Source organism: Prunus avium, chromosome 3 (assembly GCF_965620075.1).
Source record: "Prunus avium chromosome 3, drPruAviu1.hap1.1, whole genome shotgun sequence".
Classification (NCBI taxonomy): Eukaryota; Viridiplantae; Streptophyta; class Magnoliopsida; order Rosales; family Rosaceae; genus Prunus; species Prunus avium.
The window spans coordinates 30,598,737-30,625,116 of record NC_142286.1 but is presented as its reverse complement, the minus strand read 5'-3'; the positions used below and the strand labels follow the sequence as shown (position 1 = coordinate 30,625,116).

At 38.7% G+C, this 26,380-nt stretch overlaps 4 protein-coding genes across 4 annotated transcripts; 2 read left to right on the top strand and 2 right to left on the bottom strand.

Moving 5' to 3' along the window:
• Positions 1-4,334: 4,334 nt before the first annotated feature.
• Positions 4,335-8,545, bottom strand: SWAP70 (Pleckstrin homology (PH) domain-containing protein). The gene is made up of 9 exons (XM_021969170.2): positions 8,200-8,545; positions 7,773-7,834; positions 7,610-7,693; positions 7,472-7,503; positions 7,251-7,332; positions 6,283-6,511; positions 5,714-5,941; positions 5,247-5,539; positions 4,335-5,123 (listed from the first exon to the last, which is right to left on the bottom strand). The coding sequence occupies exons 1-9, from the start codon at positions 8,323-8,325 to the stop codon at positions 4,775-4,777; spliced, it is 1,485 nt and encodes a 494-aa protein (XP_021824862.1). The 5' UTR covers positions 8,326-8,545; the 3' UTR covers positions 4,335-4,774.
• A 2,079-nt stretch (positions 8,546-10,624) lies between these two features.
• LOC110765933 (anaphase-promoting complex subunit) lies at positions 10,625-19,858 on the top strand. The gene is made up of 20 exons (XM_021969178.2): positions 10,625-11,032; positions 11,120-11,279; positions 11,374-11,495; positions 11,666-11,915; positions 12,481-12,658; positions 12,753-12,831; positions 12,930-13,015; positions 13,415-13,544; positions 13,660-13,692; positions 13,892-14,140; positions 14,358-14,435; positions 14,547-14,806; positions 16,739-16,798; positions 16,916-16,983; positions 17,853-17,958; positions 18,045-18,186; positions 18,292-18,390; positions 18,843-19,107; positions 19,295-19,362; positions 19,499-19,858. The coding sequence occupies exons 1-20, from the start codon at positions 10,862-10,864 to the stop codon at positions 19,658-19,660; spliced, it is 2,766 nt and encodes a 921-aa protein (XP_021824870.1). The 5' UTR covers positions 10,625-10,861; the 3' UTR covers positions 19,661-19,858.
• Positions 19,859-20,276: 418 nt separating this feature from the next.
• On the top strand, positions 20,277-22,135 carry PDS1 (4-hydroxyphenylpyruvate dioxygenase). The gene is made up of 2 exons (XM_021969180.2): positions 20,277-21,489; positions 21,669-22,135. Exons 1-2 carry the CDS (start codon positions 20,354-20,356, stop codon positions 21,853-21,855), a joined length of 1,323 nt encoding a protein of 440 aa, XP_021824872.2. The 5' UTR covers positions 20,277-20,353; the 3' UTR covers positions 21,856-22,135.
• A 480-nt stretch (positions 22,136-22,615) lies between these two features.
• LOC110765935 (GDSL esterase/lipase At2g42990) lies at positions 22,616-24,652 on the bottom strand. Its single transcript, XM_021969181.2, has 3 exons — positions 23,959-24,652; positions 23,340-23,829; positions 22,616-22,913 (listed from the first exon to the last, which is right to left on the bottom strand). Exons 1-3 carry the CDS (start codon positions 24,322-24,324, stop codon positions 22,720-22,722), a joined length of 1,050 nt encoding a protein of 349 aa, XP_021824873.1. The 5' UTR covers positions 24,325-24,652; the 3' UTR covers positions 22,616-22,719.
• Positions 24,653-26,380: the final 1,728 nt, after the last annotated feature.

Below are 26,380 nucleotides of genomic sequence, written 5' to 3'. Positions count from 1 at the left end.
GTCGATTCAGCTGCACCAAAATGGATTCAGCTGCATCTTCAACTTGTGATACTCGCAAGTGCACGAGCCGTTTGGTAGTATAAGATATGTAAGTGCGAGGTCGATTCCACAGGGATTGGTGATTGAATAATCCAATTCAGTTTTCCTACACAAAACAGAATAACAAGAAAGAAAATAAATAAAACAAGAAAGAAAGAAAAGAAAATAACTCAAGTAGATAAGTTCCCAAGTTCAATTTAGATTAATGGATTGATTCTAGCTAAAGTATGATTAAGCCATGGTGTTTGGTCATAACCTTGTGTTCCTAATTCCCTAATTTGATCATTTGTTGTCTAACCTAAAACTAAGCATTAGGAACCCATTAAGCATAGAAGAACAATTTAAACAACCAAGCATGTATCTAATCCCTGTTGTCGAATGTCCATACATACTCTTCCTATTCATAGTTCAATTTGAATTAAAGCATGGTGTCTACTCTTAATTCAAACCAAGATAGCTAACATGCAAGCCTAAATGGTGATCAATCATTCAAACTAGCATATTAACTTATAAGCATAATGAATAAGAACAAAAACCATAATTGAAACTTGGAAACTAATTAAACTTGAAACTAAAGAAAAGAATTTACATAACAATGAAAAGTAAAGTGGAACTAAGAAAAACTTAAGGAGAATTTCAACACAAATATTTCATTACAACAATTGAAAACTAGAAAGGAAACTAAGAGAATTTGAGGGAGAGAAGGGAAGGGAGCTCTAGAGAAGTGTTTGAGAGCTCCCCCCCTTAGGGTGTGATTTATGAAGCTTGAAGGCTTCTCTATTTATAGGGCTAAGAGGGAGGAACAACATGATGAAATCCAACACCACAATTCCTCTTTTAATACAACCCATAACTCACACTTCATCTTGTCTATGTTAGTGTGGTTGGAATCAATCTCATCCCATACTTCTTTTGCTGCACCTCAAGCTTTATTCACATGGGATCAAAGATGATCAATTGTGGCTGCCTTTTGCTGCCAACCCATGTGGTCTTCTTTTGGTTGTTGAACAAAAACGAGTCTTCTGAACCAGACTTGGTGTAGGAAGGCCAGAGGTTTCAAAACTTATCCAATGGGGCTCAAATTTGGATATGTTATACTAGACACCCATTGGAACAACTTCTATGAAGAAAGTATTCCCATCGGAGCAGTAGAAGTGTGCGTTTTGGGCCTTGCAAGTTGGCTGCCGAACAGAGACTGGAATTGACTTCATTTCATTTCTTTGCTTTACATGCATGCACATGCTTTCTCTATAATAACTCCAGCATGTACCAACTTGCTCCTTTAGAATTTCATAGCTGGAATGCCTCCCCACTTCACTCATTATGTTGGATCCAAAGTCAGTTGCAGCATGGGTGAGGCACATGGCTTAAAGGAGGAGACAAGGCTCAAAGCTGGCAGCTGCAAATCCTCCTGAGCATGGTTCAGTGTTGGAGGGGCTAAGGACTCCACATATGTTCAATTGGGCTGAATTTTGGATATGTTATACTAGACACCCAATTGAACAACTTCTATGAAGAATGTCTCCTCATCCGAGCCCTAGAGAATGCTGATCCAAGGCCAAGAAGTTGACCTACGAAACTGGGCTGGAAATGGGCTGTAGCCAAAATTAGTTTGTCTTTAAGCTCATATTCCTCATATGCCAATCAGCCCTTAACATGCATGGATTGCAACAAATGTTATCTCTTGCTATCTTAACCTACAAAACACACAAACAGAAGTAAGTGACTCAAAATAAAGAGAAACTAAGCAAAATCACTAAGTAAAGAAGGCATGCAAGTGTATGAAATTATGGACTTATCAAAACAGAAAATGGATTAAAAGCACAAGTTTAACTCAATAACATAACCAAATCATAAGCTAGAAGGGTACAAAATGATATACAATTATGAACCGATCAGACGACATGGTTGATATTTCCTCCTTTTAGAATAGACATGGGTGCATACGAGAAATTATATAATAGTATGGTAGTAGGATTACATGGTATAGCATGTACACGCATTATAATATGAGGGGGGTGACATGGTTGATATTTCCTCCTTTTATAGAATAGTGTCAATAAATAGCCACTTATATTATAACATATGGACAAATTAAACCACGTGACCATACTATTGTACTACAACACCACTATAATTACTTGGTGTATACATACATGTCATGTGATGAGTGCTATATAGATATGAGAGCATTTTTACTCACCACATTAACCTAAGGTGTACCCTCACCATCCTTCTCAATATTTGACATGTGTCCATGAGCATAACCATGGCCTCATAAATACAAAGTAAAAAGCTAACTATGGTTAGGCCCATAAACACATGTCAAGTGTTGAGAATGATGGTGATGGTGATGGTAAACATTGGGTTAAAGTGGTTGTGGGGATCTTTTTTGTTCCAGCAGCTCTAGGTGAACTTGGGCCACTATAAAGAGAGAGTGACGTTGCCCTTTTGCCTGGGTTCAAGAACTAGGCCCCAAAATACCCCGAAAGAATGCTAATTCTTAGGGAATACTCTGGTTTCTTCTCATCAAGCTGATAATGATTGTTGTGAACTGAAATTTTGGCTTGGCTTGGCTTGAGTGGCTTGTGGCATGGGAGCTAAGTTTCCATGAGTTTAGCAACAACGTCTACCTGACTTGAAACAATGTTTTGGATAAAGGCTATTTTAGAGCTTGGAATGGCTTCTGGTTTCTAGAAAAAAGGTAGAGGATGGCTTCTGGAAAAATGAGAGGATGGTTACTGCGAGAAGAAGATGATGGTTTCTAGGAAAAAAAAAAAGAAAAAAAAAAAGAAAGAAGAAGATGGTTTTTGAGGTTAGACTTGAGTGTTTCCAACAATGAGATTATAGCTTGCTCTATTGGTGTCATTCTTTGTTCATTCCCCTTCTTCCCTTTTGGGTGCTTCCTTTTATAGCCACTGAAGCTCAAGCGGGTGATGAATGAGCGGCTCAAGTTGGTGACACAGTAAGTATGACTGAGGCTTTAGTGCGGGGCAGTTGGGGGATGGGTAGTAGTCGCTGAAGCAAGATTGGCAGTTGTTCTGGTGCTGTAAGGTAGAAAATTGGAGATCGGCTAATAAAGGCTGGAAGATGACATGCTCTCTGCTTATCCACTCAATAGGCTCAATAGACATGGGCTTGGGCTTGGGCTTTGGTGCTCCCAAGCAGCCCAAAAACCTCCATTTCCCAAAAACCTCCATTTCTTAAACCTTTGATGGGCCTCATCGATCCTTGTAACCATCCACACCACAACCCTCTTAGCAAGCCTCATGCTTGTATGTGGCTTGGGCCCACTTAAGCTTGTCGGGTGGTTTAGCATAGGAAAATGCATTATTTGCTTGGCATGGCATGTATATTATTTATATATTTATTTACGGCTAAAAGTCACTTTTGGTCCCTGTAGTTTGTCACTTCAACCACTTTTGACTCTGTAGTGTCAATTCCGTCAATTTTGACCATGTAGTTTTGTATTTGTAGTAATTCAAGGACAAGTTAGTATTCTTGTCAATTTCTTTGACGGTGCAAGAGGCAATTTTGTCAACCCAAAATCTTTGAGCATAAAAGCTCATCTGAAACTCCCCTCATTTCATATTAAGGCTTGAAATTGGTCATTTGGGTTTAGGGTTCTTCAAAAAATTGGGATTAGTGGTTTAATTTCGAGCCCTAATATGAAATGGGGAGAATTTCAGACAAGCTTTTACGCTCAAGGATTTTGGGTTGACGAAATTGCCCATTGCATCGTGAAAGAAACTGACAAGAATACTAACATGTCCTTGAATTGCTATAAATACGAAACTATAATGGCAAAATTGACGGAATTGAAACTATAGGGTCAAAAGTAATTGAAGTGCCAGACTACAGGGACCAAAAATGACTTTTGGCCTTTATTTAATTGATAAATTCCTAAAATACAGCTTGGTTTAACGCATGACCAACATTATATGTTATATTGGGCTTTAAACATTCTTGGACTTCTTGTGACATTTTGGGCAGTGGTGAGCAAAAAATATGGAACCATAGAGATATGGGTGCATACAACCAATTACAATGCGGATTCTCTCCACTTAATGAGGTTTAATTTAACCATATAAGTTAGATTCCAAAATTTTGGATATTCTTTTTCTTTTGAGAAACAGTTCTTGTGGGGTTTGGTTTTATGGTTGTAGATGACCACACCATACCCAAAAAGCAAAAACCACCATCAATATTCAATGTCATAGAACTTCTCATACTGCTCGCATAAAGGAGGAAAAACTCACAGAAATGTAAATAAATAGATTAATAAAACGAACAAGTTAGGAAAAACAAAATGTTCAGATTGTTGCACAGAAAATTCCACTTAGGTTCTTTTCAAAAACATGCGTTTAGGGAGAAGCTCCAAAGATACTTCTTCCACATAAGTATAAACCCTCTGTTAATAGCACAACATGAACACAATCAGGATAAATTTTTGTATGTGCCCAGCGGGATCACATGGAACGCATTATACAAAGATGGGCCTGGCACATGTTTTCTTTATCTGTGAATATTCGACACAACGTGCCCGTCGCATACAGACGCCTAGTCTGCCAATATCTGATCCATGCAGAATCAGGCTGCCATGACCTCAATTTGTTAAATGAAAGGGTATAAAAAGTACACCAAGTTCACATTTCTCCTATAACTGACTTCTATATAGTCCGCCACACGCCCTACAATTTCAAGTTTTCTGCTCTACAAATGTATCACTTCATTTTCAAGGCTGATGAAAAGAGTTCCCTCCTTGTTCATGTTGGTTACCAACTGGTTGGCTAACAACTGGAATATCCAAGCTACTTGCTTCTGACTCGGGGGCAATTTCTCTTACATCAGCTATCCTTGCATCTTGAGCCTGAATGTCACTCCATTCACCATCTCCAACTGGCCGGTGGTTGACCTGATCCCCAGCCATGTGAACTACACTCTCCCCTGGTACTGGGACTGTTCTAGAAACACTGAGGCATGCTTTATCAACATTTTCTTCAGACAAGTCTACATGTTTAGTCAGGGGTGTATTGCCAGACTCGGACTTCTCCTCGAACACTTGCTTCGTATCAATGTGATGTCTGTCAACATGAAATGGTTGATTAATCAAATATTGATGATAACTCAATAAGGGACTAAAGGATTCGATGCATAGTAATCCCCAAGCCACTTATATATTGGGTAAAAGGCAGAAGGTACTAAACCTTTGAAGCTGTGCTTGCAACTTATTCACATAGACCAGGAGCTCTTGCTTGTCCTTCAGCGCAGCTGATTCTTTCTGCACAGCCTCCTTTATTCTAGCTTCAGCATCCGCCTCTGCAACCCTAACCTTCTCCTCTGCTCTCACGACAGCTGCTTCTAATATCACAACACGCTCTCTAGCTTTTGCAAGCTCAGAACGCCACATGTGTGCCTCCTGAAGAGCAGAATCTCTCTGCCTGATCAATTGGTCTCTTTCTTTGCTTAAGGCCATAGCCTTTTCTTCAGAATCTTTTAGCTACAAATATAAACAAAAGCCACCAAAAAATTTGAACAATCTAAAGTGCTCTCAGAACAAAAAAATTTTTTTTTTTTTTCTTTTTCCAAATTAATAATTTATGGTAGTGGAGGGGGGAAGGAGATCACTTATCCAAAGACACTACAAAATTAAAATAGAAGAGCTTATCAATACCTTTAACATGGAAGATTCCAGCTGCTTCTCTGAATCTTTTTTTAAGCGCTCAATTTCTGCACAAACAATTCTCCTTTGTTCATCAATTGTATGAGCTGCAGAGGCTGCAGCCTCAGCAGCTTCAGCAGTCTCGGTTAATTTTTCTGCTATTTCTTTAATTGTTGAATCGCGTGCACGAAGGTCCCTAGCCAAATTTTGTAGTTCGTCATCTTTGACCCGTAATGTCTCCTACAGAACAGAGATACACAATCAGAAAACAAAGTCTAAGTGAACTAAATGATCACAAAGAGCAATTGGATTTGAAGGACTGCAGAGGAGTCAACATTCCTCATGTTTACTTCTCACAAGTTTGGAAGAAATTCAATGATGTAGCATGTTTCTATCTCTGTTGTGCACAAATGAATGTTTTAAACACTATAGGGTGTCAATTACCTTCTAAAACTGTTTCTCATGACACAGAACTGATAAAGTACAATTGAAACCAGGGCCCTTTCATTAACAAACTATACTGTAAAAGCCATTTCAAAATGAATGTAGGGCAGTGTAAATAACCAGATCATAAGCAGTACCTTCATAATTGCAAAATCATCCATTGGACCATCAGTTGGCTTATTCGTTATCACTCCCAAAGCATTTCTCAAAGAAATATGCATTGCTGCTTCAATATCCTTAGAACTCTCCAAAGCAGTCGAATTGGCAGCAGCAACTACTGCTGCAACCGTTCCCAGTTTCGCAGAACCATTGCCACTCAAGGAATTCACAGCTTCTTTATGGGCCTTTAAAACCAATTGTGTTGCTCTGATCGTCAGAGGACAAAAAAACGAAAAAAGAGCAAAAGACAAGATTAGATGAAACATGTAGTAATGGAAACTGCTAATCTGGTCTTTATGGAAATGATTCGTCAAATACCACATGGGAAATAAAGGAAAGGTGGAATTTTTGTCAGATAAGCATTGCCTCTTTCACTAAGACAACAGAAAATTAAGTCTTTTTGTCTTGAAAATGCACCCTATTCCAATTCATCCCCAATGGACCACAGGCTTCTATTGACATCATACAAAAAATTTACATCAACCATATGACGCATGAATAATATCTTTGACTGAAGTAACATAACAAACTAAGAGTCCTTTTTCCCCTGATAAGTCACATTTTAAGAGAAGTAACTTGCTAATATATTGAAGATGAGGAAATTTTTGGATAAGCCATTACATTTGAGGCCTGTAAACTACAAGAGAACTTCACAATGCCCAACTATACGCAATGGGCGGTCTAAAAGAGAACTCAAACTACATTGGGAAAGTTCAAATTAAATATTAAGAATAGGAAAACAAATTCTAAAACCCTTGTTTTTTCCTCAACCCACAGCGATAATCTCCATTACATATGTTAACTAATTTCTCATTTGAATCAGCAGCATATAACTCTGCCCTAGAGGTTATAAAGTATTTATAACATGCACATAAAGACGAAACTGTACGATATATAATAACATCTACATAATCACTACAGCATACTGTAAAGGGAAAGGACTTACTGTAGTGTTGATACCCATGCTCTAGCTGCACCAGGAGTCTCTGCACAAAGGAAGTAGTCTTTTTTCTGTGGGGTCCCAATATCTAAAGAATGAAGTTAAGAAGCATGCAAGTTCAGAAATTTCGATCCAGATTTACAAGAATGTTTTCTATAGAAGTTAAAAGATATGCCTCATTTTGTTTTCTACATTACGAAAATACTAGAGAAAATAAATGAGGATACAGAAACAGCAGCCATCATACTTTTGCATCCCACTGAAAACACAAAACAGAAAAAGAAATCATGTAACCCATCATGGAAATTACAACCTGCACAGATGACTGTTATATAAAACGGATATTATGCAAAAATGAATCTTACTGGAAGTTCACTGGAGAAAGGGTGATTGTGCTATTTGCATCAAAGAGAATGGTTCCCTTGACAGTCGGCTCATTTCTCCTAATCCTAAATCATAAAAAAGTATGGTGTTGGTCAATGCATCTATAAGGCATAAATTGAAGTAAGGATGTCTTGCACAACTAACTTGTATTCCATTCTCCCTGTTGTCGGGTCTAAGATCACCCACCGCTCGTTCCATTTTCTCAGCTGTTAAAAGAAAACAGCAGTTCAATAATTTCCAGAACAAAGAGCACTACAAAGAAAAACTCGCCAAACCATCCCAGTGTCCAATTTACATTTAGAACTTTTTCAAGCATGATTTATATAGACTTCAGTTTTGAAATGACTGAACTTCAATAATATCAACGGGAGCTTATTAAATGTTACTTATCATTTTTCTAATTCGCATTATAAGCGGTCCAATGAAAAGCCAACAGAATCTGAATTCGGAATTGACCCAACAAAAAAATAAAGAACTTTCGCAAGAACCAAAATCTAATCCTAAAAATATACTATGAAACCACAAAAAAAGAAGGTAAAAGAAAGACAAATGGGAGGCTATGGGATCGTACCGTCTCGGATCGCTTGAGAAGTGGGCCCTGCAACAAGTTACGGCCAGAACCCGAAGCCAGATGACGCTTGATCTTCTCCAAGCTATTCTCTGCGTTCGCAGCTCTCTGCTCACCATTGGTGGCCATAGTATTGGTAGATCGAGAGGATCGAAAGCCTGAAACTTCTGGTAAATTAGAGGCCCTTTTGGTTATCGGTGAGGTTGAAGAAGGCTGTTAGGTTTGTTTCATTTCATGGACTAGCAGGTGAAGATCATGTTGCTTTCTAAGCTTCTAACACGCATTAAACAAAAAATAAAAAAGGAAGAAAAAGTGAGAATTTTTCCCTTTTATTGACTCTTTTCCTGTGAGCTAGCTACTTGTTTCTTGAGTTTTTTTGGCTTAGAAATACTGTTCTGGCTTACAAGCGAGATGGGTCCCGCTAAGCTTGGTGCGATTTTAGATTTGTCTTTTCATTACCAAAAATAAATAAATAAAAACCTTATATAGGTGATGGAATGTAGATGGTTGAGTTCTTTTACCTTTATCTACGGTCATAGATTTGAAATTCATAGGCACCCGTAAATATTTGTGTTTTAATTGCTTTCAAATGTTTTATCAAAAATATATAAAAAGATTTAAGTTGCTTTTAATTTATTTTTTATTTATGAATTTTAAGTTTTAAAAATATTAAAAATATATTATATTATATTTAAAACCACGTGGCTCTATACCATTTGATATGTGGGCTTCACATATGTGCCACATTAGCAATTTAACAAAAAAATTGACGGAAACTGACAACAGGGATCATTTTGATGTGTGAAGAGTAATCTTAAGGACCATTATTGTCACAAAAAATAGTTAGAGATGAAATGTGATAATTTCGCAAATCTCATGGACCATTTGTAATAAAAAGCCTAAAATGAAAATAGATAAGCAAGTTTTGAAGTACGTAATGTGATCACATTATCACAACAACAAAAAACAAACTAGCATTTAATTTAGTGACGTATTTTTTTCTCAATATTGGAAGGGATTCAAGTTGATAGTTCGTCCCTTGATCAAATAAAAATATATTTATATTATTTTGACCTTTTATGTTCCTCATCATTTGGCCCGCGGGCTCATGGGCCGATGGGGGCCCGCCCGACCCATTGAAAAAAAGCCCGACCCTGCCCGTTATGGGCTTTGAGATGGCTCGGCCCATCTTGGGCTGGGCTAGACTTGGGCTTGAGTGTTTGAAGCCCGGCCCGATTCATAGGCCCCGCCCAATTAGGCCCAAGAAAGCTCGGCCCGGCCCGGCCCGTTAGGTCCGCATACATATATAATTATGTATAAATAAGAGTTTAGGATTATGATTATATCACTTAAATCACATATATAATTTGTTTCATTTCATTTACTTTTCTTTACTCATTCCTAGTTTATAATTGGATGATTAGCACATTAATTTAATTTGTGTCAATTATTAATACAACAATTATATATATATAAGATGAACAACATATCATATCACAAAACATAATCGTACTACCAAATATAATCATGCTTTTCTTGAACACATCACCAAGCATTTGCATATTTATTCATACCATCCTTTAAAAAAAATATTTTTTTTATACTTATTATTTTTTTAAATTATTTCTTAAAGCATATTACGGTCTAACTATGTAATAACCTCAAAAATAATACTTGGTTTTATTATTTTTGTAGAAAATCTTATTAAGTTGTGTGACTTTATTAGGTGTTTTATGAATTTGGTTTGATGTGAAAATATTGGAATTAAGTGAGTTTAATCTCAAATTTGGACTAAAATGCCCTTATGATTAAGTTTATGATTTTTTTCGATTGAAGTAGGCCCGTTTTGGCCCGGCCCGACCCAATGGGCTTTCTCAAGCCCGGCCCATGGGTCGGGCTTGAGCTTTAAATTTTCTAAAAAAATCCGGCCCGGCTCGGCCCGGTATTTTCTCTCTTCTTTTTAAAGCCCGGCCCAGCCTGACCCAAGCCCATTAAATTTGGGCCGGGCTAGCCTGACCCGGCCCATTGACGAGCCCTAGTACACATGTGCAAAATTATAATTTAAGTTTGACACATGTGCAAAAATAATTTATTAAAAATATAAGAAGAAAAACTTTCTACTCACATGTTCTGGCATGTAGGAGTTTCTACTTATAGGGGAGGAGGAAATATTTTGTTGTTGGAAATATGTTTGCTCACTACTTTAACCCAATATATCTCAACACATTTCTCAGCATTTGACATGTGTTTATAGACATAACCATAGATGTAGATCCATAGTTAACTCTTTGCTTTGTATTATGAAATTATGATTATGTCCATGAACACATTAAAATGGTGAGAAAAAATGCTCTCATTTTCCTTTAACTTCTTTCCATTTTGACACATAAATAAATATATAAAAATTTGACCAAATCACACAAATCAATAAACAGATAAAAATGGTTCTCTTCCTCCAAGAGAAGAGAGCAGAAAAAGAAAACCAAAACTTCCCGGTTCTTTTTTAAAATACCAATTTTCGTCTCCAAAACCCCCTGCAAAACCTCAATCCCTAGAAACACTCACTTCCACTCTGAGCTAAGAGCTCTGGCTACGATCCTCAATCCACAACCAGAAGAGTAGAAGACAGAGTGAGAGTGAAACTGTGAGAGGCGCGTCATTTCGAATGGCCGGGATTGTGAAACCGCCGGGGGCTTTCGCAGTGACGCCACACAAAGTCTCAGTCTGCATACTGCTTCAGGTCTACGCGCCGCCCGCTCAAATCTCAGTCCCCTTCCCTTTCTCCACCGTCAATCAGCACAACCGCCTCGGCCTCTTCCTGTTGTCTCTCACTAAGGTACTTTCAAGTTTGCCCTCTTCTCCCTAATTAAAGCTTCAATCTTTGGACAACCCATGTAATTTAGTGGCTATTTGCTTTTGGCAGTCTTATGATGATATTTTTGAGCCCAAATTGGATGAGCTTATACATCAATTGAGGGGGATTGGGGGCTTATTGAACTATTGGTTAACCGACCATTTAACCAGTAAGCTGTTGGCTCTGTCTTCGCCGGATGATTTGTTTAACTTCTTTAGTGATATGCGAGGTCAGTTCATCTTAAATTACCCTTTTTTTTTTTTTGCTGATGTGGTGTTGTACTTGCTTGCTGATACTCATTTAGTTTCGATATTTTTCTTTAGGAATCCTTGGCGGCCCCGAAGCAGGTGTTCTGGAAGATGACCAAGTCATTTTGGATCCAAATAGCCACCTGGGGATGTTTCTTCGTCGTTGCATACTTGCGTTTAATCTTTTATCCTTTGAGGTATTGTTCGTTTTTTTTTTCTTTCTAAAAATCCATTCCATTTGTTTTTCAGTTCCATCTATATTCCATGGGGAAATGAGTGTTGTGTTGTGTTTGTTCTTGTTAGTTTTTATGGTAATGAAAGCTTTTACAGAGAACTAGTGTTTCATATAATTTTAATATTAATGCAGGGTGCATGCCATCTTTTGACAAGTATAGGGACGTACTGTAAAGAAGCTATCTCAAGTTGTCCTCCGTATGAGGCACCTCACTTAGATGATTCTAGTAATGATTTAGAAACACCTCCGGAATATGAAAACATGGAACTGGAGAATCTTGTTTTCGAGAAAGTCACTGAAGAAATCGAAGCAAGGGAAAGAGCGGGTGGAAGAGTTTCTTTTCATCTTCATGCACCCCAAGCACTTGTTGGATTGGTTGAAGGTATACAAAGCATCATTCTCGTGAAGCATGTAGAGATGCTATGACATTATAGAGGTCTTTGTGCTTGACAACAATGGTCCTCAAAACCTACTGCATAAAGTTATTTCTGAATCAAATAGGACACTACTGATATGGGACAGAGTTATGAATAGTTGAAGCCGCTTGATATCTTCATTGAAACTTGTGAAGTTTGTCAATAGTATTACTTAAACTCTAGATCAGTCAACATTCCTTACTAAAATCTAACACAATCTTGATTTCATTGTTACTGGCATTTTGGAGTCAACAAATAAGTTCAAAAGCCATCTGGAGCACTTTAAATTCAGACAACATCATGATCATCATATTTATATCAATTATTTCTTTTACCCTATCTGATTCAAATGTCCAAATATCCGTGGTTTTGAAACAAAACCTGCATGCGAGGGATAAAGACAAAGAATTTCATTTGTTATGCTCACTACTTTTGTATTTCTTAATTGATGGGTTTGCTCTAAAATATTGTGTGTTCAAATTTCAGTGCGATGTCAATCATAATCATGCATAATATAAACTAAACATGCAGATATTGATGTCCCCTGTGACCTAGAATTCAAACATGGCGGCAAACTTAGAGAAGCTTGTCATTATGCACATCCTACAAGCAATACATTAAGAGATCCTGATCCCAGTGGTGGCATATTCCTACGAACTAACTGGCAGATACAAGGATTTCTACAGGAGCAAGCTGATGCACTTGAGAAGTAAGTGATGCATGTATCTGTGAAAATTTTTGTTTTCCTATTTGTTTTATGTTCATTAGGTTGTACTGAATCTTAATTAATATTTGTTTGGAAGACAGGGGAGCTCTTTCTCTTTAAATGATTTTGAACTTATGCTAAGGCAGCTTCAAAAACTGGCACCCGAGCTACATCGCGTTAGTAACTCGCATGAATTTTTTTCCTGTTTGGTAATTTGTTTGTACTTGCACTTAGAGTATGTTTCTTTTATCATTTTTGCTGAATTTTGATGCAGGTTCACTTCTTGCGTTACTTGAATGGTTTGTATCATGATGATTGTATTGCTGCTTTGGAGAATGTTCACCGCTATTTTGATTACAGGTATGTCAGAACTTAGCTCTGTATCTAGTTTGATAATTACTTGATCAAGTGCTGTTGCAGATGTTTCTTTCATTTGGTAACCTAATACATTGAATGTAAATTGGAAATGGTGAGCCATTGCTGTTCTTGGTGATGCTCCTATTAAAGGAGATAATTGTTATGACTGGATCTATCACTTATCTTCATGGCTTTTCATGCATGTCCAATGGCATGCTCCTAGTCTTGGTTGTCTCAATGAAAGTTAAGTTTGACATTATTTGTTGGCTTAGGTTAAGCCTTTAAATGATGGCTTTCAAGCTGCAACTTTATGTTAGTTGGTCACTGTTTATGTCCACCATTTGGTCTCTTTTAAATGTATTAAAAACAAATGAACTAATCCAATAAACGTTGGCACAAAAGTGCAGGGATTGAAGGATTTGATTTTGTTCCTCCTGCATCTGGTTGCAATACCTTTGGAAGATATGAAATTGCCTTGCTTTGTTTGGGAATGATGCATTTCCATTTTGGGCACCCGAAACAAGCTTTGGAGGTGAGCACAAGGAGGGGGCCTAAAGAACTCATTTTCCTACTCTCCTTTAGTTATGAAGCATTCTGTCATTATATTTCCCTGTGTTTAATAATTTTCTGCTTGTTACAATCTTCAGGTTTTGACTGAAGCAGTACATTTTTCTCAACTGGTAATTTTCTTAGTTTATGTAGTCATTCTTATCTTAGATCACTCGTATGTCATGTCAGTAGTTATATTGTGTCTGACTTTGGGTTTTCTATAGCCTTTTGGATGATATACATGCATCTCAGTTAAAAAAGCATCGTGATATTATTCTTCCTTCGCGGATATGTTGTGTACTAGGGCCTCATGATTTTCAACTTGTGCAGCAAAGTAATGACACATGTCTTGCTTACACCTTAGCGGCTATCTGCAATTTGTTGTCGGAAACTGGTATATCTAGTACAACTGGAATACTGGGCTCGTCATATTCACCTTTGACCAGAATAGGCATTTCATTGTCTGTCCAGCAACAACTATTTGTTCTCTTAAGAGGGTCTCTGAAGAGGGCAGAAAATTTGAAGTTAAAGCGTTTAGCGGCGTCCAATCATCTTGCGATGGCTAAATTTGATTTAACGGTGAGCACGGCATTGCAATGTATTTTTATGGAAACCTGTAGTGTCATGAATATGTTTTGGTTTGCTAAACTAGATGTAGCATGAATTATTGTTTTCTCTTATATATTCATGGTGGTTTGCTATCCTTGTTGCGGTACAGTTTCTTTTGTGAAATAAAATTTCATCTTTTCATTAAAAAAAAAAGAAGCAAATTTTAATTTTGCATCATCATTTGCAGCATGTGCAAAGGCCTCTAGTTTCATTTGGTCCCAAGGCTTCAATGAAGCTTAGAACAAGTCCAATCAATGTTTGCAAGGTAATGTGGACTCTGAAGATATTCCAATGGTCTTTGATTATCTAACATGTTAAATTGTTCAATTTCCTAACATTGCTCCCTCTCCCCCTCTATTACACATAATTCTTGCAGGAACTTAGATTGAGTTCTCAATTAATTAGTGAGTTTGGGTCCGAAACTTCTTCAATGACAACTGATGGTGCTTTTAGTACTGCATGGCTTAAGAATTTACAGAAGCCAATGGATTCACAAGTCTTGTCACAAGAAAGTGGATCAGGAAGCAACAATGCTTTCCAGTTCTGTGCACAACCAAGTTCTGTCCCTGCATCTGTGTTGCAATTAGTAGGCTCTTCATACTTACTTCGTGCCACTGCATGGGAAATATATGGCAGGTGATCTTTAGTAAAGACCTGTATTAGTTTACTTTTGTTTCTTTTCTTTTCTAATGCTGATTTAACTTCTACAGTTGACCGTATCACTATATCCTATCGGAATAGTGTACTTCAAGTCTTATAGTGACTACATTTCGAGTTACCTTGTCATCTGAGATTGTGAACTTGATTGAGTGTGATGCTCCTTTCATTCTTTTATGGGTTATTATCACAAAACGTCCCTGACGTTTGCGAAACTATCACATTGCATCCTTAAAGTTTTTTTGTATCAGTCATGGTCCCTAACGTTAATATAGGTGCTCTTAAATAGTCCCTCCGTCAAAAAAACTGTTAAATCCAGGGATATAATCGTCAAATCAATCCAAAATTATATTAAAAAAAATATTTTTTATTTCCTTCCCTTCTCTCTTTCTTTTCTTCTTCTTCTTTCTCTCTGCCTGTTCTTTTCTTCTCTTCTTCTCTCTCTCTGTTTCTTCTTTTTCTCCTTTTCTCTCTTTCCTCCTCTTTTCTTCTTCTTTTCCTTCGCATGGCTGTTTCTTTTTCTTCCTCTTTCCTTCTTTGTTCCTCGTTTCTTCTTCTCTCCAAAAGCAACCAGATTCATCCTCTTAGAACAATGCGTTGATTCGTAGAGAATTTGACAGTGAGACTACTCTCCCTTGAGATGAGTTGGATTCCTATGTTTTTAGCACAAGCTCTGTTCCTGTTGAAATTTTGTAAACGGGTATCATGGGAGAGAGCCTCCACTTTTCCAAAAGCCGCTTCGAAACTGAAAAGCAACCCAAAAATCCCTGCTTCTGCTTCTCGTTGAAAACAGTAGTAGACCTAATTTCCAGCACCACTAGTCAAAACTGAAATCCGATTGAGTTGCATGCAGCTTCAAACTCCTGTGATCAGATTCAGATGAGTGAGTTGGTAGTTGGTAGTTTCTATGCTAAGTTGACAGCAAACAAACCCAGCAGCCCAGCTTCACTTCATCAAACCCAGCATTCCTTCTAAGAGGATGAATCTGGTTGCTTTTGGAGAGAAGAAGAAATGAGGAACAAAGAAGGAAAGAGGAAGAAAAAGAAACAGCCATGCGAAGGAAAAGAAGAAGAAAAGAGGAGGAAATAGAGAAAACGAGAAAAAGAAGAAAAAAAGAGAAACAGAGAGAGAGAAGAAGAGAAGAAAAGAACGGGCAGAGAGAAAGAAGAAGAAGAAAAGAAAGAGAGGGAAGGAAATAAAAAATAATTTTTTTATATAATTTTGGATTGATTTGACGATTATATCCCTGGATTTAACAGTTTTTTTGACGGAGAGACTATTTAAGAGCACCTATATTAACGTTAGGGACCATGAGTGATACAAAAAAACTTTAAGGATGCAATGTGATAGTTTCGCAAACGTCAGGGACGTTTTGTGATAATAAGCCTTCTTTTATTTTTATTTCTTTTCTAATCAAAATGAAAATTGCAAATTTGTTAAGAGTATTAAATAACAGTTATGAAACTTCCTAACAACTTAAGGTTTTAGGAATAGTCGTAAACAAACAAAATTTAACATGATACCAAAGAGACCCTGAATTCAAATCCTTGCATCTACAGCCTCACAATTTATATGGAATTTCATATGTTGGGCTCTCTTGTGCTGTTGGGGTGGGGGCCCACAAGTGAGGGAGAGTCTTAGAGAATAAGATAATTTTTATTCAACATCCTAGTAGCTTAAGCTTTCAGGGAATAGTGGTAACCACCAACATTTAACATAAATAATAAGTGTTGTATAGATTCCCTGCTGAGAAAAAAGTAGCTTTGACATGAATAGATTTATCTTTTCAGTAATCTAGAATTCTTGATTTCATTCTAAAGACTAGTTTTATTTACTTTTAATTTCATACTACTTTCTAGGAATATGATGCCTTGCTTGTTTTAATACCTTTTTCTTTTTGCATGTCATCAGTTCCTCTCTTGCTAGATTTAATGCACTTGTTCATGCAACTTGTTTTCCTGATGTTTCAAGGTAATTTCTAGCTGAAAGTATCTCAAGATTTGCATATCATGTTTCTATTCCTTTCCTATAATCTTTCCATTTAAATGTTATATAACTTGAACCTGACTACTTCTTGGATGTCTTCAGTTCATCTGACACAGCATTAGCATATTTGAAGCTTATCCAACATCTAGCAGTTTTTAAAGGATACAAAGGTTAGATGAAATACTTGAGTACCTTTCCAGTAGTCTTTATTTAAAATTTAGTGATTGTGATAGTGTTCAGCTAATCACATGTTCTTTACTTAAAATTGTATGTTATATATATTCCGTAGTCCGATCCACATGACTGACCTGCTTTATGTGTTATTTATATGTCAAATAGTGCCCCATATCAAGATAAGTTCAACTATCATAAAAAGAGTGATGCATCTATAACATCACATAGAGTTTCACGCTTGCACACAAAAGCATTCGGGGAACTATATAAAATATAATGCCAAAAAAAAAAAGGCATCCACTGATGGACCTCTTATCCATCTTATTTCTCCTTAATAAAATCTTTTGGCTCCTGGAAAAATGTATTTTACATAGTTGGGGTTATACTTTTAGACAAAATGTGGCAAAAGATTAACACCCTGGAAAGTGCTTGGTGTTCTTGATTCTCCAAGCAGCCATTTTGCTCCTGCACATAAAACTCTTTGGTATTCTTGTTAACATTTTGAAACAATCTGTTTAGATAGGGGTGTTTAGTTTGTGCGGAGAAAAGGAACCATTATATAATTTGTGGTCCTTGTTATTGGACTTCAAAGTCTTTTTCTGTATGTCATATTGTTAATAAATGTGTCATTTATATGTAAGACCTGTATTCCCTTTACTTTTTCTTTGGTATAAGCACTATATTGAGTTTACTATTTAAAGAACTCTTGTAAACAAAAAGAATGATATTTTTCTAGAGGTTGCCATTTTCTTTTATGGTATGAGTACTCTCTCTCTCTCTCTCTCTCTCTCTCTCGCACGCACATCAACACATGCATGAATTCTGTTCATCCTTGATGACTTGTCTTTTTCCTCTCTTTGTTTAGATGCGTTTGCTGCTCTTAAAATAGCTGCAGAGAAGTTTTTATCTGTCTCAAAATCACGAATCTTGTTACTAAAACTTCAGCTCCTCCATGAGCGTGCTCTACATAGGTAAGTTTACCAGGTACAATATTTTGTGAATATCTTGATTCATATACAGTACATTTTATGTCATGACATTGCCAAATATTATTTAGAGGACATTTGAAGCTTGCCCAACAAGTATGTGATGAGCTTGGAGTCCTGGCATCATCTGTCACTGGTGTGGATATGGAATTGAAGACGGAAGCAAGCCTTCGAAATGCTCGTACTTTGCTTGCGGCAAATCAGTTCAGTGAGGTTTGATATTTTCAATACTTTGAACTTCCTACCCTGGGACTAGACTCCATCTTCCAATTGTGTGGCATGCTTTTTCCTTGGCTATTTTGACATATTTCATTGCAGGCAGCAGCTGTAGCACACTCACTCTTTTGCATGTGTTACAAATTCAATATGCAAGTTGAAAATGCCAGTGTTCTTCTATTGCTAGCTGAAATCCACAAGGTACAATTTACATTTTATGCACAATGTGGTTGGAGGTTCAGACATACTAGAAATTCATTTCCCAATGGTCAGCTTTTTATGAATTGTGGAAGAAAGTTCTTATTTATGGCTGAACGTGCCAGCCCCCCATGCACATACCAAAAAGAAAAAGAAAAAGGAAGAGAGAGAAGGGGTTTGGGGGAGGCAACCATGGTCCATATTAATATGTCCAGGAAATCTGATGTGCTGGTATAAGTTGTTTCTCATATTTTAGTATCTTTTAGATTGTATATCTGTATAAGGGTATCTCCAATGATGAAGAAATGACATATTTTCCACTTTATCTCAGTTGTTTGAATTTGAAGTTTCTTGGCACCCTGTCTTCTTTGCTACATATGTCTGTTTCTCTATTTGTATATTTAACCTTCTATAAATTCTGCAAAGGTAAAAGTTGTTTTATTTCTTTTTGTCAGAAATCAGGCAATGCTGTTTTAGGTCTTCCGTACGCATTGGCAAGCCTCTCATTTTGCCAGTCATTTAACTTGGATCTTCTTAAAGCATCGGCCACACTCACACTAGCCGAGTTGTGGCTATCGCTTGGATCAAATCATGCAAAAAGGGCCTTGAGCCTTGTGCATGGGGCCTTTCCTATGATTCTTGGTCAAGGAGGTTTGGAGCTCCGTGCTCGGGCCTTCATTGTAGAAGCAAAATGCTATCTATCTGATCCAAGCTTTTCCAGTAAGTCAACAGACCCAAAATTTTTGCCCCATCTTCTTTAGCTATCATGCATATATCCATTCCCTCTTAACATGTTTCATTGTCGATTAATCTTTTTCTGTGTTGCCATCATCTAATTATATTTGGCTTTATTTCATTTGAAGTCCTAATTATTTTTCGCATTGCTGTTGTGAATTTGACTCGCCAGTTTTTGAAGATTCTGATGTTGTGCTGGATCCTCTGAGACAAGCTTCAGATGAGCTACAATTGCTGGAGGTAAATCTACTTCTGAGTTTCAACCCTGGTACAAGGACTGTATAAAATACTAAAGTCTACTTGCGTCTGCTTTGTGCGTCTTGGAAATGCTTTGATATCTCATTGTTTACGGGTTGAAAATCCTTCTGGTGTGCAGTATCATGAATTGGCAGCGGAAGCGTTCTATTTAACGGCGATGGTCTTTGACAAACTGGGAAGAGTAGAGGACAGAGAAGACGCTGCAGCTTCATTTAAGAAACACATTCTGGCTCTTGAGAATCCGCAAGATGAGGAAGATCCTCTCACCAACATATTTTGAAGGAAATGAATTGTTGTTGTATATTGAACATGTAAAACAAGCCATTTCAAATGATTTATGTTCCGTATAGGCCACAGCTGTGTATAGATTTATTTACCCAAATATGCTTTTATCCTCCTACTGAACATGTAACTTTCTCCAGGAAGAAGAAAAAAAAACCCAGACTCCGGCGAAAAGCGGGTTTTTTAAGCTCAGAAATTATTGTATAATACCGAAATATTCCTACATGGTATAATCCGTCACATAGCCACATAGACGAGTTATACTACATGACCACATAGATGAGTTATATCCCGTGGCTTTACACTTTAATTAGGTGTCAAGTCTGCCAGCCAGAGCTTACCGTTATTACAGGTTTTGCAAGAGGGGATATTCTGACTCCGCCACAACTCGCGTCTACGAACTTCCAGGTCCCAAAGTTGCGTCACTCAACAACCTTCCTCTCAGTGACAGGGACTCAGAACTGATCACTGTCTGGATAAAGACCAGTCTCACACGTCTGTTCCACCATCACCCCATGCAACCACCCATATCCACCCACGTGTCAAGACAATCAGATAACTCCATCCATGCCGCGTGTCAGCTCACCTTCCCCTCCAAGTCCACTGTCAGTCACTGCTATATGACCCCTATCTTCACCCCCTCCCCCCACCCACCACCACCGCTACCGTTACTACCACAGCAAGCAGCATCATGGGCCAGGAAAACGACAGCCAATTGAACCTCGTGGGCTTCTCCAAGTTCGTCCGGTCCAATCCCCGGTCCGACCGGTTCAAGGTCCACCGGTTCCACCACGTCGAGTTCTGGTGCACCGACGCCACCAACTCCGCCCTCCGATTCTCGTGGGGCCTCGGCATGCCCATGGTAGCCAAATCAGACCTCTCCACAGGCAATCAAACCCACGCCTCCTACCTCCTCCGCTCCGGCGACCTCAACTTCCTCTTCACCGCCCCGTACTCCCCCACCCTGACCGGGACCGATGACCCGACCCGGCCCAACAACTCCACCGCCTCCATCCCCACCTTGGACCACTCCGCCTCCCGGGACTTCTCCTCCCGCCACGGCCTCGGCGTCCGCGCCGTCGCCGTCCAAGTCGATGACGCCGTTTCTGCCTTCACCACCAGCGTCGCCCACGGCGCCAAACCCTCCGCCCCGCCGATCCTCCTTGACAACCGCGTCACCATCGCCGAGGTCCAGCTCTACGGCGATGTTGTTCTGCGCTACGTGAGCTACTCGAACTCTAGCCACGTGTCGGACTCGAACCCGGACCTCTGGTTCCTCCCCGGGTTCGAAGCCGTAACGTCGTCGTTTCCTCTCGACTTCGGGCTCCGCCGTCTGGACCACGCCGTTGGCAACGTGGAGGATCTCAAATCGGCGGTGTCGTACTTGAAAGGCTTCACCGGGTTTCACGAGTTCGCCGAGTTCACGGCGGAGGACGTCGGGACGAGTGAGAGCGGACTAAACTCCGTCGTTTTGGCGAACAACGAAGAGATGGTTCTGTTTCCGATGAACGAGCCGGTATACGGGACGAAGAGGAAGAGTCAGATTCAGACCTACTTGGAGCACAACGAAGGCGCTGGAGTTCAGCACCTGGCTCTGGTCAGCGAAGACATATTCAAGACGCTGAGGGAGATGAGGAGCCGGAGCGGCATCGGAGGGTTCCAATTCATGCCGTCGCCGCCGCCGACGTATTACAGGAACGTGAAGAAGAGGGCTGGGGACGTGTTGACGGATGATCAGATCAAGGAGTGTGAGGAGTTGGGGATTTTGGTGGACAGGGACGACCAGGGCACTCTGCTTCAGATTTTCACAAAGCCTGTTGGAGATAGGTAATTGATCACGGTTGCTCTGCTATTTCTTTGTTAAAGTTGTTAATTTTGTGTCAAAGATATGGTCTTTAATTATGAGGCAATTGGGGATTTTGAAAAATGATAGCTTTATGCTTAAAAGAATTCCCTGCTTGATCTTATGACATTGGGTTAATTGGTTCTTGTATTAAAATGAGCAGGCCAACCATATTCGTAGAGATCATTCAGAGAGTAGGGTGCATGCTTAAGGACGAGGAAGGGAAGGTTCACCAGAAGGGTGGATGTGGTGGGTTTGGGAAAGGTAACTTCTCCGAGCTCTTCAAATCCATCGAGGAATACGAAAAGACGCTCGAAGCCAGACAAATTGCAGAGCCAGCAGCTGCTTGATTCACCTTTGTTCATGATACTGTGAAATAAGATAGTTGCTGAAGCCGGGTTCGTTCGTTGTACTCATTTTAGGGCTGGTAAGCAGGTGTCTTATTATGTATAACTGGCTGTATGGTTGTCACTGTTGGTGTTTTTGATCTATGCACAATGACTTCAATGTTAGTTCTAATTATATATGTCATGTGTAATCCATCATCAACCTGTTGCACTCTGGACATGTTTGTAATAAGCAACTTCAAGGAGGAATAGAGATCGAAATATTAGCGTCTTTTGTTCTTGATATTCTTTGTTTGTTGGATCTTGTAAAAGCTTGGTAAGTTTGGTTTCAAATAATTGCAAAAAGGAATTAGCTAAATCCAGATAGATGCTGGTAGCTACTGTCGATCCTTCCTTGTTAACTAATGGGGGATTGCAGTTTGTTTTTAGTGACGAAATGCATTGTGGAAGTCTTAAGTTATGGTGAAACCGGCAGGAGGTAGCTTTGGATGTATGAGTGGTTTGGATCATATGTGAAGTATCAGGAGGGGGAGGGGTTGAATGGTCGGAGCATCAGAATTATCAGAGGAGAAGACAAGAAGTCAGGGGTAAGGAAGATTCTGAACCTTCTATATCTCAGATGTAAATATGAGCCTCAATTTTCCAGGTACAGCTTTCGCTGCTGTAACGAAGCTGCAACGGGGCAACTTTAACCGATTAGTCTTTGACTCGTGGAAATTTCATTCCACGAGTCAAAGACTAATAAATAGAGAGATGAAGGAGAACCTTCAAACTTTGATGTTTGGTCGTCTTTGAAATTTCATTCCACTAACAAGGGAGATCCCATTGTATTTGCTTCAATGTTACACATTACACTTTACAACAACATCAAAGAAACTTTGCTAAAAAAGTTTTAAGGGCATTATCTGAGATGATTTGATTGGTTTTCTCTGAAGGATGGAAGGCATCCCAAAATACATACTTATTTGCGTCTTGGCATGTAAAGGGATTATGTGGATTGCATAGGAAACTCATCTCAAATCTCCCCGTGCCACAGCATCCCACTCTTGCTTCCTCCAATCCTGCATCGAAAAGAGAACCATTTTTAAACCCAAAATGTTAATTGGACAAGCTTAAAGAACCAAGGAAAAACATAGAGGAATCAAATTCAAATCAGTTAAAGCAACCTAGAACTAAAAAAATTCTGCCAACAGGGTCTAGCCCAGCCAATGGAAAAGTCAATACTGCCAACAGGGTCTAGCCCAGCCAGTGGAAAAGGGTATTGACTTGCAGATTAAAAGTCTTAGGTTTGAACCCCTGTGACATCTTAGTTGTGTGTGCGTGTGAAACCCCCCTCCCATATAGTTTACAATATCACTTGTACTGAAAGACAAAAACTAAAAATTTTGACGTTTTGAAATTTAACTTTCTTCTCTTTGAGGGGAGCTCAGAATTAGAACTTTAAAGTCATAGAACCAACCAATCATCAAATGCAAGTAAAAACTTACCAAAAGCAGAAGGCCTTGTTATGATTTGCAAGAAAATGTAATAAACATCTCCATATACCGCTTCAAGCCCTGGAAGCTGTTTGTTCAGCTTTGCCACCATCCCCTTCAACTTCCGATTAAACTCCAAAGCCACATTGTTGCGTTCCTCCACACATGCATGCAGTCCCATGATATTTGTGGTCCTTTCCAATGGCAAACACCCCATTGGAGGAAGCCCTGCTAGGGACATCCTCCGAGCCCCAAGAGCATATAGTTTCTTCACAAAATCTGCTGCAAGATTGATTAGGAAGTTCTCGTACTGCTTCACGGTGAACTGGGATTGTCGGTCCGGTAATGTATAGTAGTTTTCAAGGAAGTCATTTGTTCCTATGCTAATCAAATATAAAGCCTCACTTAGTAAGTTTTTTGCCTTCTTATTTCCAAGATAGGCTTTTAATTTCTTCTGGTATTCCTTGTAGTATTCTACTTCCTTCCACAGTGGAATCACACGCTGAAATAAGGATATAATTGTAAACATTTTTGTAGCATGTGGTTAGCATAAAGAATTTGATGAGATACATAGCTTCAACATGTTTAATTGATGTAGACTTTAGAAAATACAAGTTGATTGGTTACTTACAGCAACATCAGAAGTTTTATTATCATAGCCGGTTCCTGCAGAAGCAAAGCAAACACCAGTAGCAAAATCTGATATGTTATACACTGGATCCAAGTAGGCAGGTATGGTTGGCTTAAGGCCTAGACCATCAGAGATGAGGTCAGAAGGAATTCGGCCGTTGCAGAACCGCCCCGTGGGTTGGCCTCCCGGAAAATCTCGACCATAAGGCTGAAAGTTGCTCCTGGCAATTGTTGGAATGAAGTTGTTGTTACCTGAGTCAACAGAAGAATCTCCAAACACTATGACTGCTGGAACTTTACTTCTGCATTTGGCAAATAGTGTTAGTGTTTGAACTAAGAAAATCCAAGGAATGTACAAGTTTGCCATATTGTTTTGCGTCTGGTATAGGGTTTTAGCAAGCTCACAACTGAATGGAAATGATAGATTGGTGGGAGAAGGAATCTAAATATTAGTTTCAGATTTATTTAATGGAATAATGGAAAATGTGGGTATATAATTGCGAAAGTTTGGTGGGGGCTTCTGCTTTTAATGGCAGTAAGAAGCTTAGCATGTACCAGCATTATGGGGTAGAAGCTTAAACCAAAATGGGGTTAAACACAGAGCTGCAGTAAATTCAGTGAGTTCCTGGGTTTCTGCAATCATAGAACTTTGATGAAAAGGAATGAGTAAATAGTGAATCAAAACCATTAAAAATGCAAGTCTTTATTGGCACCAAAAATGGTTGAAAAGTTTGTCAATCAGTTGAGTTGCTTGTGTGATTGTTAGTATTGATAATGCCATAAATGTAGTAGATGGAGTATGTCAGATTATCTGCAATACTGCTATTTGCATTCAATTCTCCATTCCATTTCCTGAGAAAAGTCTTCCTGCAGTCCTTGTTACCAAAAAGTCAAAAGGTGAAAAAAAAATAATCCTGCAAGCCTGATAAAGTGAAGACAACATGATCTAGCAGTGCACCAAGGTACAAATACTTACAACCTTTTCTGTCAAACATAATGAAAACTCAAAACTTCCAAAATTTAGGGACACAAATGATGTTTGAGAAGACATAGTTATGGATTACAACTTCTGATCTGGGAAACGTAGTTATGGATTTGAGAAGAAACAGTGCTCTATCTTTTGAATACAATTAATCTAATCTACAGAAAGGGGAATTCGAAGTTGAGTGCAAGGAGGGCGAGGTCACTGCTCTAGCCAATTGGCCTAACCTATGTCTGCAAAGCAAAGAGATCTATGAACAAAACTTTTATCTTGCATATTGTTTCTTTGAGAAGTTTATCTTGCATATTATTGGGAGAATGAACATTGAGCACTGGATGTGACCCATAATTAAGAGGAATTAAAAACACATTAAAAGCTTCCTAACAGAGAAACTGCTCTGGTTGGTGCTTATTTATGAGGAATGCTGATCTTGCTCCTTGAAGCACACAGTTGCTCTAATGCCCTGAAAGATTAGGTTTAGTAGCTGGGGTCTCAAAATTATGATTTATATGAGTCACATGTGGTGGTTAGATTCAACATTGTTGCAGCACTTTCGCCTTTCTTTCATCAGAGATGATGCTGAAGTTGATGATCTGTGTTTGTAGCTAAAAATTCCAACAACAAAAAAGGAAAAGATTAAGGAACCATATAGCTATCTTTGTTGCTCATCAAATTATTCATGAGTGTCACGAAATTGCAGAAACTTGATAACTGATAGAGGAGCTTCAACCCTCATGCCCTTCTATCAAACACCAGCTCCTTGATCTACCATATTGTATAAAACATGGGCCCAACAGTGTTTTAAAATGACCAAGGGATGACAAGAGACGTTCTAACAGAAGACATTTTTGAGGGGGACCATAAAAAATGTTTGTATTGCCACACTTAGCACACACTAGTACCAATGAGTGTGCAATCATCATTCGACTAGTCTATCTCATGATGAGAGCGATAGTTATATAGTTGTATATATCCGCCGTGAGGTAGACTCTCAAGTGGAATATGCTATCTCGAAAAGAGACTTGGGCTTGAGTTGAACAGAGCCTGGCCGTAAAGATTCGGACCGAACCCAGCCCCGTTTACAGCTCTCTGGCCCTCAAATGTGTGAACTTAAATTCATGGCTAGTTGTGAATTGATGGGAGGGGTCAACATAAAACAAATACATCCATTTCATGAGTCACTACATTTTGATAAGCAAGTAATCCTTTTGTAGAACTTCCTTTGTTTAGTAATAAACAACTAGGTTTAATTTAGAAAAATATTCACAAAGATGTTTCTTGCGTGAGCTGTGCTCTAAATACTTCAACTAATCATCAATTAATTAGTACAGTTGGTTGAATTTCCAGGCAAGCATGAAACATCAACAGGAAACCGCAAAAGATTAATCCAAACATCCCCATCAAAGAAAGGACTATCCATGCCTTCACAATATGAAATTTT